The sequence below is a fragment of the Triticum dicoccoides genome, chromosome 3A (assembly GCF_002162155.2).
Source record: "Triticum dicoccoides isolate Atlit2015 ecotype Zavitan chromosome 3A, WEW_v2.0, whole genome shotgun sequence".
Lineage (NCBI taxonomy): Eukaryota > Viridiplantae > Streptophyta > Magnoliopsida > Poales > Poaceae > Triticum > Triticum dicoccoides.
Window position 1 is genome coordinate 671,849,621 of NC_041384.1, and position 16,445 is coordinate 671,866,065.

Genomic DNA, 16,445 nt, shown 5'->3' on the forward strand with positions numbered 1-16,445 from the left:
GGTGCGAGTGGTGATACTCCTCCTCTGGGACACGACTCAGCTCTAAGCCGCGGGAAGTGGAATTTACGACAGGAGGAGAGAACGCACCCTTGACCGAAGGCGGTGCCAGGGTGGTGACCACCCCGTGTACCATGCCCCCGGAGTTGTTGATGACGCCGTGGCCACTTGGCCCGTGGTGCCCCGGTTCGGGCGCTGGGGGCTCCTCCCCAGTGCGCGCCGCTTGCCGGAGATCCACTGCTTCCCGAGCGATATCCGCTTCCGCGCTCGTCGGATCTGCCAGCGCGGGGTGGAGGGCGATGCGCCCTACTTGGGTGCGGAGCTCGTCGAGCTGATTCTGCAGGTTCATCACCGCCGGGCGCCATAGCTCGAGGGAGGTCTGGATCGCGTCCAGACGAGCGTCGTTCGCCTTGCGGCCCTCCTTGACCGATTGGATGAGTGCTGCGAGCTGCTCTTCCATGGCCGCCGTCTTCAACGCCTACTTGGTGGTGTAACGTGGTCGGGGATAAGCCGTCTCCAGGTCGCCGAATCACTGGACCTCTGATACCAACTGTTAGGGGCCTGATCTAGATCGAGAGGGAAGGAGGTAGGTGGGGAGTTTCTTAGAGGAGAAGGAGGCCAGGAAGGAGAAGGACAGCTTCTCTCATGAGTATATTCGATTACAATAATTCTCGATGCCTCTCATCGATGCCCAACTGGCTACTTAACGACCGCCAGCCCACACCCTCCCAGCCGGACCGCTCACGCGGCCATTGAGCCACCCTGCTTCTCTGCCATGGTGACCCCACTCGTCAGTACTGGTTCCGTGGCCAGGGCCCGCCTGTTAGTCGTGACATATTATTACTACCTCCGTCCGGTTTATTGGGCCCTTGAGCAAAACACAAAGACCAAGAAAATCATACACGTAGAGAAATTGAAAATAAATCAGAGGGCCGAGGGAATAAAGCGACTTGCTTAAATGCAGAGGCGTAATAAAAATGGTACAACCTTTGGTGGCTTTCTGGCCCAATAAATCCAGACGGAGGAAATAGTTGCCCACGCACCTTCGTTTCTTTACACGAAATTCATCACGAAAAAAATTTACATTGTTAGCGATATTTTCTTCTTAAAGTTAAGTTAAAATTAACATTTTGACAAAGAAAGTTAGAATAAACATTAAGATGCACCAACATTTCTTCTCTCTTACTACCTCCGTCCAGATTTATTGCCCCCCTTCGTATTTTGTGCCCAACTTTGACAGTAGATTTGACTAACAAATTATAAGTTGTATATCACAAAATTTATATTGTAGGATTCATATTTTAAAGATGTTTTCAATTATACTATTTTTAAGGTATATAACTTATTTTTTGATATTTAAATTAAAGGTCGAAATTTGATCTAAACTACAAGGACTAATAAACTAGGACGGAGGTAGTACTAATACTCCCTCCATCACGGTTTAGAAGGCGCTTGGAAATTCTCTAGGACCTAGGTGATTATCTATTGGTTGTGAGATGGGCTAAAAAATAACATTCACATTACGCATGCATATGGAAATCTCTACTCCTAATGAAGCAGTTGGTAGTCTCCGCCTATCAATTTTCGTCCCAATAGAGACGGTTTTTTTTCGTCCTCGATCGCACCTCCCAGTTTTGTCGGTTTTTTTCGTCGGGTTTTTATTCGTCCCCGCGCACCCCTCCACGATCCCTACCCAGGTCGCTGCACGCCGCCGCCGCCGCCGCGAATCCCCAGGGACGCCGCACGCCACCGCCGTCGCGAATCACCAGAGACGCCGCTCGCCGCCGCCGGGAATCCCCAGGGATGTCGCTGCCACCGCTGCGGATCCCCAAGGGCGTGGTCGCGTTGCCCTGATTGGAGGAGACCCTGCCGGCCTTGCCTTGTTTGGAGGACTGTGTGCGTCAATCCGGACCTCCGCTTCCCCCCTTTTCCATCAAGGACCGCCGCTGCTGCTTCGTCTTCTATCTCTCCGGATCCCCATCGGCACCTGCTGGATGGTGCTCCGGGAACAGGGCCGCACGGAGGCCCTCCTCCCGTAGGTTGTGCAGACGCGGCGCGCCTTGCAGCGGCTATTCGGGATGAGCGCGGGCGCGACAACCTTGTCCCAGTCGATGATGGCGGCGGCGAACGCCGGTGCTCCTTCTCGTCCTCTACCTCCAAGGACGCGCACCGGTACAGCTCAGACACCCCCGTCCCCAAATCCCGTCCACCCATCCGGCGTTGTCCAGCTCATCCTCACGCTCGTGGATTCGCCTCCTCCTGTACGCGACACTTGAAACGTGGACGTGGTGAGCTTCCCCTCTCTCTACCCCCAAATCTGGATGGCACTAGCATCGTTACATACATACATATGGATAAACATCTTGGTTTAGTTCTTTGGTTCAGTTTGTATTCAGTCTGTATGCGTCTAGATGTGAATGGCACTTGCAGTATATGGCTGCTCCTTGGTTGTCCATTTGTATGCGTCCACAGGTATGTAAACGGCCGCTCCTTGATTGTTATTTTGAACAAAACTCCCCCTTAATTCTTCCTGTACTGAAATGAATCCTTGGAAGCTAGCACTACATGTCTGTTGTTGCTGTCGTCTTGTACTACATGGCTTTTTCCAATTTAATTTCAGTCAAGTTTATGTGAATATAATCTCCTTTGATCTGATGTTTTGGTCTGACTATTTACATTTTAATTATCATGTACGTACTAATGCATTCTCAGATATTTGGTCGGTGTTATCTTCTAAAATAATAGTAAATGCAATCGTTAAATAGCAGTAGAAGAAGCATGTCTGCAAACAGAATTGTACATTTTCATTCCTTTGTAGAAGTGTAATAGATTATTTCTTGAAAACACAAAGATTTCAAGTATAGCGTCAGAACAAAGATACAAACTATAATTTCAACATCCGGTAAATGATATATACAGCGAGTTGGGCGTGTCGAATGTTGATGCACAAACAGAATACATTGGATTAATTATGTACTTTTTAGAACAGTTCGGAATACATATTGGAAGAACAAATTACGTTATGTTCCCGACCCATCTCTTTCTGCTATCTTGCTGCTGCAGGACCTGGGAGTTTTAGTGGCTAATATAATTTTGACAATTTTGCTGCAATATCTTCAGTTTCTCTATTGATTCGGATAATTTTGCTGCTCCAATAGTCTGAAGCAGAATCTCCGTCTTCTATCTCAACGTCGGCGGCCCGACGGCGCCGACTCCTTATCGACGCCCGTCGGCGGCCCGGTGACGCGACCAGATCACTGCAAATTGTCCCTTCAGTCTTGATCAATAACCAGATATTGGCAAGCTTGAGTTATCCATGGATGCATGGAAAAGATTATTCATTGTTGTGATATGCATATCTGTAGGATTAAATTAATCTGAATTATGTGCTATGTCACACTTTGCAGAGTACAGAGACTTCAGTTCACATAATATGTTTGTACATATGTTGATGTCAGGTGGAGGTGGTCGTGCTGGCGCCACTGTTTTGCTTCGTGCTGATGCGGTATAAAAGTGCCTCCTCGGCAGATGAGGACCTGAGCGTGGCCGTGCTAATGAGGATGCAGGATCCACCGCCACCGGCCAGTCCGAGTGCGTTGTTGTTTTCATTCTTTGGGTCCTAGGGATTTCGAAATCAGGTGTTCGCCCCTGATGATTTCCGTGAGATAAACTGATTTCATTGGCATCATCTATTTCATTGCCTCACCAATATCCATGTGAGCCTGAGTTGTAAGTGAATGTACACATTGCGTGGCTGTGTTCCTGCTGGTGATTGCAGAGAACTTGGCAGGCAGATCAATTACGAGGAGGTCAAGGCTGAGCTGGAGTGGGGTGGGCGCCAACATGAAGGAGCTGGAGATATCTCTATTTTTGTCAATCATTATTCAGGCTCTAAGCTTCCCTTTTCCCTATACCACATTACTTGATATTATTAAATTCAGTACGCTTACTCAACTGTGAACAAGTTCATGTGGTAAGTAGGATCAACAAGAGTTGGCTGGCAACTGCTATGTATATGTTATTATGGATCAGCCAAGGTGGTTAAATTTTAATTTTTTTTCCTTTTTCTTAATTTATGCCCTTAAGTTTATGCTGTTAAATGCATACACATAACTTAGTTCCAGATTTAACAAGAGTACATTTTACAATGAACTTCATAGCTGATGTTGATCATAATTAGTAAGTGTACAAAGCATTTCAAGGAATTTCTGTTTTGTGCATATTGTATATTGCAGACTTGCAGTGAAGTAGTGCCATCTAAGTACCAGATGTATGTTATTTTCAAATAAGCTTTTCTTAAAATGGAAAAATACTAAAAAGCAAATTGTGCCACACCGTGCAATTAAGGTGCCTTTTACTGGAAACTCAATGCAACTTCTTGTTATTTTCAAATAAGCTTTTCTTAAAATGGAAAATACTAAAAAGCAGATTGTGCCACACCGTGCAATTAAGGTGCCTTTTACTGGAAACTCAATGCAACTTCTTGTTATTCCTTCTGAACCTAGCAATTAAGCCATATCTTGTTTTCACTCCTTCTGAACCTAGCAAAATGACCTGCTTGGACCGAACGAGGACAGGTGTGTGGTGGTGGTCATAAGATGCACGACGAACATTGAGCTACAGAAGAACATTATGAAAGGTATGTACGGTAACTCCATCCATGCTTGGCCACACACCAACGTATGTTTTCCACTGTTTCTAACCTAAACAAATTCGTTTACTGTGAACTGAACAACGGTGCATCGTGATACAGAGGTTGGAGAGGCTGGAGGAGACCATATACCAACACAAAACGCATCTTGATGGCCATCAATGAGGAGCTGGACCTGCTACACCAGGCTAATTGCAAGCATTGGGTACTTTTGTTAGCTATCAATTAAATCTCTTGTCCTGCAAGAACATGTGTTTATTTATGAAAACATTTTACATGAGCGTTGTAGGATGATTTGGACGAGATGACTGATGAGGACATGAGCGTTGTCGGATGATTTGGACGAGAGGACTGTAGCACGACGCAATGAAGAGCTAGATCGTCCGTCCGCTCCCAGCTCACTTCCCAGTTCTGTTGTGCTGCCCCGTGCACCAACCATCCAGTAAAGGTTCTGAGGTTAACATCTCTTTTGCGAGTTTCGTATAACTTTCGTTGTCACTTTATTATCTATTGATCCACATGTTTGTATTTTAGCAGACATGAGTACTTTATCATCTTTCCAGGAAGAAATTACTAGAGAGAAGAAAACTCAGTTTTACAAGTAGTGACAGTCCAACATCATATTGACACGTCTGGTTTCTCTTTCCACAAGCAGGGTCGAGTGGGGTGATATACTAGGCGCTTTCTTCTAAATTGTACAGAAAGTCCACTGATTTATTGTTTTTTGTATGCCACCTTAGAGCGAAATAGTACTTCTTTTAATCATTTTTAGGTGAAATACAAGCATGTAGCTACCTCACTTAATTATTGTACTCACTTGAAGTTTATGTTGATACAATGCACTATTTAAGTAGTAGAGAAACCTCACAAATTTAAATTGATGAATGATATTTAGGAAAAGAAGTAGGCATGTTTCATTATAAAGGGAAAGTCTTTTTCAAGGCATAGTGTTTAATTCACGAATGGTTAAACAGTTTAACGGGGACCAACACTGGGTAGCAGGGGAGTGGCAGTGCATAGAGATATAGTGAGGGGAGCGGGGGCGATGATGGAGGCGGAGATGTTTAGAGAGAGATATAGAGAGTGGGAGGTTTACCATGGTGCAATCGAAAACCGAGGCACACCTTGCTAAGACAAGCACACTTTAAAACAGAGCAATACTCTGCATTGTTTTGATGTTGGTATCAGGACCAGGTACCATGTGAAGCTCAAGGAATGGTTGTAGATCATTATGGATAAACTAAAAAAAGATCATTATGGAGTACATTATAAACGGCATTTGGTGTCGGCGGCATGTCACTACCACTGACAAAGTTCTCTGAAACACGATTACTATCATGTACAATGCTTTACAATTTCTCTCATATTCAAATGCTAAAATTCTGTAATTTCATATTTAGTAGTTTCTGCGGTGTGAAATTCATGTTTTATTTTGCTTGCGCAGTTGAAAATAAATGCTAGCAAAGATATTAAAATTCAAATCTGGCTTATTTTCTTAATATGGGTTCAGAAGGAAATTGTTGTTGAGCTTCTATCTAAAGGTATGTCAGATTAACAGGTTGCTATCGCAACTCTTGATTTGGAGTAATGCAAAGCAACTGTGGATCTTGTCATCGGTACATCTTGGGTTGCCGTTCTTCCAGAACAAAGGAATTTTTTCCCTAGATTGTGCTATGAAATAATGCTTGTATAACGCCTTGATCTCCTGGCTACACCATGCTTTCTTGAGAACACTATACTTACAGAAGAATGATGCTTCTATAGAATGTGCCACCATGAGTTCTCGCAGCTCTTTTAATTTTGTGTTCACTATGGACGAATGAACCATATACTTTGTCAATTTGATCAGTACTTGCTGAGTGCTTGCTTTCATGTTGCAATCTCAGATTTAGGCACTTCATAGCCATAGAATAATTTTGAATTGTTATGCTCAGTACACCAAATGTTGTTCCTAGGTAATGCACTGTTTGCAACTAAGTTTTGTCTTTAAGCACCAAGGTGTAGTAGTATGCATTGAAATAAATGGATCATTTCTATCTTTCTGGTGCTCATAATAGACTTCTTCATTTTGAATTTGTATGCTTGAAATTTGATTATTTCTATCAACTGAGAGTGGAAATGAACTGTACCGTAGGCACTTTTTCATTAGATTTCAGCAGCGGCTGATGGCAGCAACCTCATGGGCCACACATCCCCTTCTTTAATTGCATGCCCTCACAAAATGGATGGGGACTTGGTTCTTTGGTTGTCGCCGCCGGACTCAGTGAAGGACGAAAAATTGAGATGATCTAGTGGAGAATAGATGCCACGGGCTGAAGAAAGGAGGCGATGGTTTCAGAGCACACACCTTGAAGCGGAGAGGCGGCAAGGGAGTGCGTCTGGATGGCAGAGGGAGCAGGACAAGGCAACATCACATGGGAGGCATGGTCAAAATCGGCGCCGTAGGAGCAATCGTGTGTGTGGGGGTCGTACCAGGGAGAAGGAAAAGGGTGGTCGGTTTTCTAGGGCTTTTTTCCTTGCATCGGGAAACGGGTTCGGTTGAAAAAAACGATGATGTGGGGAGGTCACGTGAGTGGTGGATACGTGGGTACCATTTAAGGTACCAACTGCGCTTTAATAGTAGAGATTAAGATGTTGATATTTTATTCATTTTCTTCTTAGCTGAACATTCTTTAAACCAAAAATCTATGAAACTTGTAATGTATCATGGTCGCAATTTGTGAAGTAGAACTAACTATCCTTTGACCAAATACCCTTTGACCATTCATCAATTTTTATGTACTTGTCGCCCGTGACAACAAATATGGATCAAATAACTATGCACTATGGGCACTAATATGTTTACCTTTGAATGGGTTTGTTACTGTGTTTAGTTACTATGATGTTTCATATGTTCATCAGAAAAAATAAAGGCTTATTTGCTTGCATGTGCTTTCTCATGTTTGTTTGTTTTTTCTTCTGGTTGTTCCTTTTCTATAATTGTCACATAAAGTGAACCGAAACTCATATTCTATATTTCTGCTGTGTAGATACCCGTGAGCCCGCTGTTGAACTCGCTAAAAATGGAGATAGACATGGATTTAACGGTTCTCATTCATTTAAATCTTAGTGTATTGATACCAGTTTCCATTTGGAACTGAGATAACGAGGAATCGTTTCCTTCATGATACTGCATGTATGAGCTTTTTTCTTTCGGTGTAGGCCAATATTGTACAAAGTTATTTCCTAAAATTATATTCGAAGGTGTCTTCTATGAGAGTAACCATCTCAATCTTTTTTCTATAGTTGTCACAAGGTTCTTGTGCTAAAGTGATTTTTGCTTGGTCAATATGTTTTCTTCTGAATATTTCAAGAATGAATTAGTTTATGCTGCAGTAGTGAGTCACTGTTAAAAATAGGGAGAAAGGTGTTATAAGTGAAAAATTATGTAGTATACTTTTAACTTCCAAACATTTGTACTTATGTTCTATGCCCATTTTGATTTGGACAAATGTTTGGGAATCACAGTGGTGAAAAGGTAGGATGCAGGAAGAGAAACTTTAGTGCTTGTTGTAACGTGTTTGTGGCATTTTTCGTCTTCTACCCGTAGCAACGCACGGGCGTCCTACCTGGCGGATTGACTAGGTGTTGCGAGCTTCATATCCTTCCTATGTTGGGTGTTAATATGATAGTTTGCAGACAACCCGGACTTATTGTGTTGATATAAGGGGTCTGGTTGGGTCACCTTTTTCCTTCTCTCATATTCGGTCAACGACAGGGCGTGTCCGTAGATTTGAGGGGACGGGCTATAGGTGCTCTATAAGATTATTGTGTTTGATACTATGATGTGTGTTAGCTGATTGTTGAAGAAAAAAATGTGACATTGTTCTCGGTAATCTTAGCTCAATGAGTAGTATCTTATTTTTTTTCTCAAAAGCCCGTGGCAACGCACGGGCGTTCTACTAGTAGTACTAATTAGCTATTAGAAATAAATGCAATGCACTCTAAACCTTGTCTATTATGGAAACGCACGCAAATTTAACTGTGCCTTCTAAACTGTGACGGAGGGAGTACCAATTATTTCAACAGACTAGACATGGACTCTCAGACCTCTTGTCGGCCCCCACACATGGTCGTGATGTGCCACCAGGTCCTCCACACACCCCCTCCACAAGCATGTATTAATTACATTTCCCTCAAAAGAATATATTAAGTACACTCCACTCAAAAAATGTATGTATTGATTACATTGAACGTGGATACTTGGAAATATATGGATGATTAAAACAGCTTGAAAAACTTTTTTGTATTATGGGATATAGGGAGTAGTAATTATTACCCTCTAAATATCTAGGCGTTGCAACATGAGGATCTCGATCACCATATGTTTCTATGGGTTTTGATAGATGGGGAGCTTACCAAACAAGATGGGTGTAGGGTAATTCCACTGTCGGTGGCCCCCCTCCCACCACCACCAACTCCCAGACATGCTTGGTGGTTGCAGATGATAGCGGTATGAATAGAAAGATCATCACCTACCTTCCTCCTTCTAACCCATGGCTATCTCGTCGGTCTTTTCTTGTCTTCCAACCCATTGATTCCCCTTTAAACCCGGAGTTCCATGGTGGAAGACTCAGTTGCTATGGATAGAAGCCACCCCCACACTCCTGCTCGCAAGCCGGGAGTGGTCAGTACCAGATGTGATGGTTGTCTTGGCATGGAGATGCTGCCACCACGTCTGCGGGTGGCCACTTCCGATTGGCAAGCTCCATATTGAAGTGGATTGTAATATCCTGATATTGGGAGAACCACCGCAAGCGTCCAAGATTAGATGCACACTTTCGCCTTCCTACCATGCCGCTTGTGTGTCTGTGCGGGGGTGGGGGTGTTGGACGGAGGTAACCAAGGTTTAGGTTTTTCGACATGAAGAATTGCCTCTCATCCCTACCGAGTGCCTTATTTATAGCCTCAACAAAAACATTTACAAAAGTACCCCTACCTTGATACTAGCATCACAGGGGTATTTTAGATATTTCACGTCTACATTTTATTCCCAAGCGATGCTCTAAGACTTTGAGATTGTGGAGCAGAGCGGTGATGTATCGTGATGGCGGGCATGGTTATTGAATCCAAACAGAGTGACACATTTTACCTCGTAAGTTCTGCTCTTTTTTATTAGATGCACATCGCAATCACCCAAGATTAGATGCACACTTTCGCCTTCCTACCATGCCGCTTGTGTGAGTGTTGTGGGTGGGTGGGTGTGTGAGGACGCGGAGGGAGGTAATGGGTTTTTTGAAAAGAAGAATGGTCTCTCATTCAGACCGAGCGCCTTATTTATAGCCTCAACGAAGACAATTACAAAGTACCCCTACCTCAGTGCTAGGATCATAGGGGCATTTAAGATATTTCACGTTTACATCTTATTCCCAGGTGATTCTTGGAGATGTTGTGATTGTGGAGCGAGTCGGTGATGTATTGTGAGTATCAGTTCTATTCAAAACAGACTTTCGCCCCACTTTATATAACCGAACAAAGTATAACAAATAGATCAGTGGTCGGCACAAAGCGAATTATTCTTTTGCCTTTTTTATATACTTTTAGATAGTAAAACAAATCAAACACTCCGTCCGTCGCATAATATACTAGTGTCCAAAACGTTCTTATATCATGCTACGGAGGGAGTAGATGTTTGTGAGGCCATACTTGAAGACAAAAGTTCTTGAGCCATGAGCTAGAAGGATTAAGGTATGACAGCAAAGTTCAAGTCTATCTATAGTCAACTTAAAGTGCGACGTAGCTTTATTTTTCTTCTTCTCGTGCTACTGAGGCCTCTTGTCGGGCGTCCCGCACTTGGCCGGGACGCGCCACTGGAAGCTCCTCCCGGCGGCCATGGCCTTCATCTTCTCCGCCGGCGCCATCACCGTGTAGTTCCTCCACTGCCCCAGCACGTCCCGGAGGTCGCTGATCTTGTTCGCCATGCCGATGCAGCAGTTGGCGTGCATGGTGCACGCCCTCGCCATGTCGTTGCGGAACAGCTGGCAGAAGCCGCTGAAGTGCGCCGTGTCGAGGAACTGGACGCGTATGCGCAGGTCGCTGCCGGCGCCGGCGATCTCGTGCTTGATGTAGTTGAAGATGGTTTGCTCGTGGTTTTGCGGGAACCCCCGCCGCGCCGCCCGCCACCGCCGCAGCATCTCCACCGTCCGGTTCGTCGACTTCACGTAGTAGAACCCCGTGTTGGGCCAGTTGCCGAGGTCGTCCGCGTCGCCGGAGAACACGTCGCAGGACGTCGCCATGTCCGCGTGCAGGCCGATGTGCCGGAACGGGTCCCGGAACCACAGGATGTCCACGTCCGTGAACAGGAAGCTGTAGCCGAGCTGGAGCACGCGCTGCTGGAGCTCCAGCTTGGTCCACACCAGCTCCACGTACGCGTCGCTCATGAAGTCGCTCGCGGAGCTCAGGTCCATGGACGTCTTCGTCGTAGGGATGAGATAGCAGAACCGGTGCACGGTCCGGCAGTGGCGGTAGGCCATGGGGTCCATGGCGACGATGAGGAGGTGGTCCAGGAAGTGGTCGATCTTCTCGCCGGCGAAGAAGCTCTCACGGAAGAGGCCCAGAAGGGAGCCCGGCCGCGCGAAGGCCTCGTTCACCGACGTGATGATCACCGTCCGGTCGTCCGTGGCCACCATGGGCAGAAGCTCAGCCAAACCTGAGAAATTGAACTGGGCATCCTGCGCGCAGTTCGTTCAGACACTACGTGTCAATTCAATTGATAATAACCATCATAATTTACCTCTAAGAATATCTCTCCAATTTTTGTTACTAGAGTAGTAGTACTACAGTAGGGCGATACTATGAATATTGAACATTTAACGCTGGATATACTTGGATGGAGGAGTACTGATTTCATAACAATTAGGACAGCTTTCCTGCCAAAATCATGAATTGATCGTCAGTTAATGTTGTTTTCCTTATTTACTCTACTTTCTTATTGTTTCTACCCCGAAAACTCCATTTGCACATCCTAATAATTTTGAGACCCCCTTAAATCCTAGCATAATATTTGTGAGGATTTAATCATGTTATTAAGTCAATGCCAAATCTACCAAGAACTTCTTAGATCTTTCTTTTTTTGCGGGAAGAATTTCTTAGATCTTAGCCAGCCAAACTTAGTCGCCTAATTAGCCTCAAGATTTGCTTTGCTTATCTAAACACCTGGAAAGGACGATTAGAGCTCACTACACCGATAGGGAACTAAATGAACAAGCCTACCTAAAGTGCTATTTTTTTTCTTTCTAAAATGTATAGTAACTATACTAATATAATGGCTCAATATGCCCGATGCACAAAAACATGACTAGCCGCGAGTAAAAAAAGCCAGCCTCCTATTCCAAAGAAATACACCATGTAATACAAGGGATCTATCTCGACGAGAAACAATGAAACAAAGCGATTATATGGGATTCAATCATATCATATGTGTTTTCATACTGAAATGGAAACGTCGAAATGCTACACATCGGAAACCTGTAAAGAAACCAAATGGAAGTGACTAGCACAATGAACTACCTACCTCGGTAGAGTTTCCACTATTTTGTTTTGTTGCTTGCCATGGAGACGGCATCATTGCATCTAGTGGTGGCCACCTCTGGCTGGGGAGCGCCAATAGTAGAAAGAGGGTTATAGTGGTTGCAATCCAAAACTTTACAATGCGATGAAGACTTCCGTCATGGAACTCCATGATGATTTCCAAAACAAAAATGAACTTTACCGTGTTGGAGAGATCTACTTCCATTGCATTGGATTTATAGGGTGTCCATGATTAATTGGCATGCAGCTAATGCTGGCAGGAATTAATGACATTATATTAGCGATTAAAATCCTACTTGGAGATATATACATGATAAAAGAACAATTATTACCTTCTAAAGATGTATGCAATTCAACGTGATGATATGGATGTCCGTAGGTTTCTATGGGTTTTGAGATCTGAGGGTGTCTTCAATCCACAATTTCACAAAGCGGCGGAGACTTATCTCACAGAACTCATATGGTGATGTGAAACTAAAAAATTAACATTATTTGCATCTCAAAATTCGAGTTCCAATTACATTGTATTTATAAGGCGGTCTATAATATATGGGTGATGCAGAATATGGATAATGCATGAACAATAATCGATTAGATTGAAGCAGTGAGTTGCTGACTAATTGGAAATATATGCATGATAAACAACAATTGTTACCTTCTAGAAATGTAGATATTGGATCTGAATGTCCATAGGTTCCTACGGGTTTCGAGAGGTGAGGGGGTACCAAAATAAAACAAGAAGGCGAGTGAGGGGTGATTCCGATGTCACTGCTCCCCGCTCCACCAACCGCTACCCTTGATGCTCAACAATTGTAGATAATAGTGGCGATAAAATAAACACCATTCACCTTCTACCTCGGGGTTACCTTGTCGATCCATTCCTGTCTTCTGGTTCGGCAATAATCACCAGATTTTGAAGTTTTGTGGTGGTAGACTTTGTTAATTTGTCAAACCATGGGTTGCAATCCCCCTAACTCACCTAATGGTATTGCGATATGCCTATAAGATTTGCTTCTTGCAACAAAGACAATGTCATCATGTCAATCGGTGACAACTCCTAGTTGGTGAGCACTAACAGGAAGAGGAGAAAAAGGGAGGTTGCAATCTGCAGCTTGATGAAAGTACCCCATGGTGATGTGGAACATGAACTCCATGGTATTGGGATCGCCATCGCAAGCCCAATGGCACGCTTTTGGGCCAGTTGGGGGAGGGGAGGGATATGACCAAGGGATCCGGGGAGTTTTGGAAACCATGAGTGATCTCTCGTCCTTGCCAAGCACCTTATTTATAGCCGAAACAAAAATATTTACAAAAGTACCCCTACAATGATGCTTGGATCTTAGGGGTATTTGAGAGATTTTTTGTTTGCATCTCACTCCCTAGTCCTTCTCGATGATTTCACGGCGGTATTTGTGGAGCCAGCGTGAGATGTACTATGATGACATCATGGTCGTACAAGGCCATAACTCTTGAACTAAAAGAGAGATAGGACCCACGCAAGTCGGGCCGTGTCCCGGGTCTTGACACCAAAATCCTTTCACACTGTAGCACTATTTGCTACTTTGTGGCACTATTTTCCATGTTTAGCCCGAGATTGGCCTTGGGCATGGCCCCATCCTAGCTCCGCCGTTGAACAGAGACAAAGTATGTTTGGTATCATTCGCCCATAAAGTTGTGTATTAGAACAATTCAAATAAATGTTTTAGTGGCTATAGTTTGTTTCATGTAATTCTTTATTTGGATTGTAGGACCGTGGTTGTTATGAAACACCTATCACCCGAAATCTAACTTAAGCCGGTCCCCTTTCTTTGGGATGCAGATTCCCGAGAATCATTGTGACTATGGATTCCTGAGAACCAGTTCTAGGTGTGAATTCTCGAGAATCAGAAGCAGGTTGTTTGCTTACCATATTGTTGGACAGGTGTAGGAATTGTTGAGATTTTTAAATGTCAGTAATGTCCCTAAAAGTTGGATATGATGTTTATATTGATTACGCACAAATTAAGGTGTTTCGAGTGGTTAAAGTGGAAAATAGTTGTTTAACCATATGGGACATATCTTGTGTCTAAAAATGTCATGATCATGGAAACATTTCATTCAAAGTATGCATATGAAACATAACATCGAAAATATGCACCGACCTTCATTCTTACATGCAAAATATATCATCCAAAATATGTACCAACCATGGTAGTGTTACATACGAAACATATCATCCAAAATATCCACCAACCATCATTCTTACATATGAAATGTACGTTATCATCAAAAAAATGCATTAACCATCATAGACTCATCAAGTAATATTTAAACATGTAATTGATCCGCCAACAAGACATTAGCAATTGCTTCACGAGTTTCTTGCACAGTTCCATCATCACCAACCACTATGTTGGAAACATGGCCTATCTGTCGGGCTTGTAAATTTCCTGGCATGTAGTTATCGTCACGGTCACATCTATCAAATTCCAAGTCTCTCAAATGGCTTCTCCAATGCAATTATGAAGTGGCATACATGCAATGGTGATCTGATCTTGCTTCTCACAAGGGTAACTTGACATTTTGAGATAAATATGTCACGTCATCCTCAACACACCAAATGCATGCTCAATGGCATTGCATAAGGATGAATTCACATAGTTAAAAAACCTTTTTTCCCCATTCGGTGGGAGACCTTGGAGAAATTCTGACACATGGTACCTTTTCCCTTTGTAGAGAGCTAGATATCCACCACAATTGGGATAATCCGAGTCACCAGGATAGTACCTCCCTGCATAAAGTAATAGCATTACACATGGAATCAACAAGATAGCTGAAACAATATTGATGTGCACACAAAAAATGAAATGGATACCTATAAGTGGATGTGTAAATCTATCAAGATACTTCACAGAAGTATCTCTAAATATCCTCGTGTTGTGTGCTTACTCTGTCCATCCTGCAACTATAGAGGTGAATCTCATGTCAAAGTCGCACACTACCATGATATTTCTGTACTTGATATCCATGACCATCAACGTGGTTGACAATATCATTCTCATAACTTGGGGCAATTTCATGAAATATGTGACCCATCAATTGCACTATGCAACCATCAAAGTGAGGTGCCAATCTTGCATCTTGAAGCCTTTCATGAATGATACGTCTCCAATGTATCTAAATTTTTTGATTGCTCCATGCTATATTATCTACTGTTTTGGACATTATTGGGCTTTATTATCCACTTTTATATTATTTTTGGGACTAACCTATTAACCGGAGGCCCAGCCTAGAATTGCTGTTTTTTTTGCCTATTTTAGGGTTTCGAAGAAAAGGAATATCAAACGGATTCCAAACGAAATGAAACCTTCGGGAACGTGATTTTCTCACCGAACATGATCCAGGAGACTTGGACCCTACGTCAAGAAACAAAGAAGGAGGCCACGAGGTAGGGGGAGCGCCTACCCCCCCCCCCCCCGGCGCGCCCTCCACCCTCGTGGGCCCCCTGTTGCTCCACCGACGTACTCCTTCCTCCTATATATACCTACGTACCCCCAAACGATCAGATACAGAGCTAAAACCCTAATTCCACAACCGTAACTTCCTATATCCACGAGATCCCATCTTGGGGCCTTTTCCAGAGCTCCGCCGGAGGGGGTATCCATCACGGAGGGCTTCTACATCAACACCATAGCCTCTCCTATGAAGTGTGGGTAGTTTACCTCAGACCTTCGGGTCCATAGTTATTAGCTAGATGACTTCTTCTCTCTTTTTGGATCTCAATACAATGTTCTCCCCCTCTCTTGTGGAGATCTATTCGATGTAATCTTCTTTTTGCGGTGTGTTTGTTGAGACCGATGAATTGTGGGTTTATGATCAAGATTATCTATGAAAAATATTTGAATCTTCTCTGAATTCTTTTATGTATGATTGGTTATCTTTGCAAGTCTCTTCGAATTATCAGTTTGGTTTGGCCTACTAGATTGATCTTTCTTGCAATGGGAGAAGTGCTTAGCTTTCAATCTTGCGGTGTCCTTTCCTAGTGACAGTAGGGGCAGCAAGGCACATATTGTATTGTTGCCATCGAGGATAACAAGATGTTTTTTTAATCATATGGCATGAATTTATCCTTCTACATCATGTCATCTTGCTTAAGGCGTTACTCTGTTTTCATGAACTTAATACTCTAGATGCATGCTGGATAGCAGTCGATGAGTGGAGTAATAGTAGTAGATGCAGGCAGGAGTCG

At 43.6% G+C, this 16,445-nt stretch overlaps 1 protein-coding gene and 1 long non-coding RNA gene across 6 annotated transcripts; one reads left to right on the plus strand and one right to left on the minus strand.

Moving 5' to 3' along the window:
* Positions 1–1,775: 1,775 nt before the first annotated feature.
* LOC119270104 lies at positions 1,776–8,003 on the plus strand. 5 transcript variants are annotated; one of them, XR_005133923.1, is made up of 5 exons: positions 1,776–2,285; positions 2,383–3,869; positions 4,543–4,636; positions 4,751–4,853; positions 4,938–8,003. It is a non-coding gene; the product is annotated as an uncharacterized LOC119270104 (long non-coding RNA). The 5 variants fall into 5 exon arrangements; XR_005133922.1 differs by having other exon boundaries at positions 1,776–3,869; XR_005133925.1 differs by lacking the exons at positions 1,776–2,285; positions 2,383–3,869 and having other exon boundaries at positions 3,876–4,636; positions 4,938–5,104; positions 5,186–8,003.
* A 2,269-nt stretch (positions 8,004–10,272) lies between these two features.
* On the minus strand, positions 10,273–15,231 carry LOC119272833 (uncharacterized protein At4g15970-like). Its single transcript, XM_037554209.1, has 3 exons — positions 15,146–15,231; positions 14,984–14,987; positions 10,273–11,358 (listed from the first exon to the last, which is right to left on the minus strand). The coding sequence occupies exons 1-3, from the start codon at positions 15,229–15,231 to the stop codon at positions 10,450–10,452; spliced, it is 999 nt and encodes a 332-aa protein (XP_037410106.1). The 3' UTR covers positions 10,273–10,449.
* Between the last annotated feature and the right edge of the window lie 1,214 nt (positions 15,232–16,445).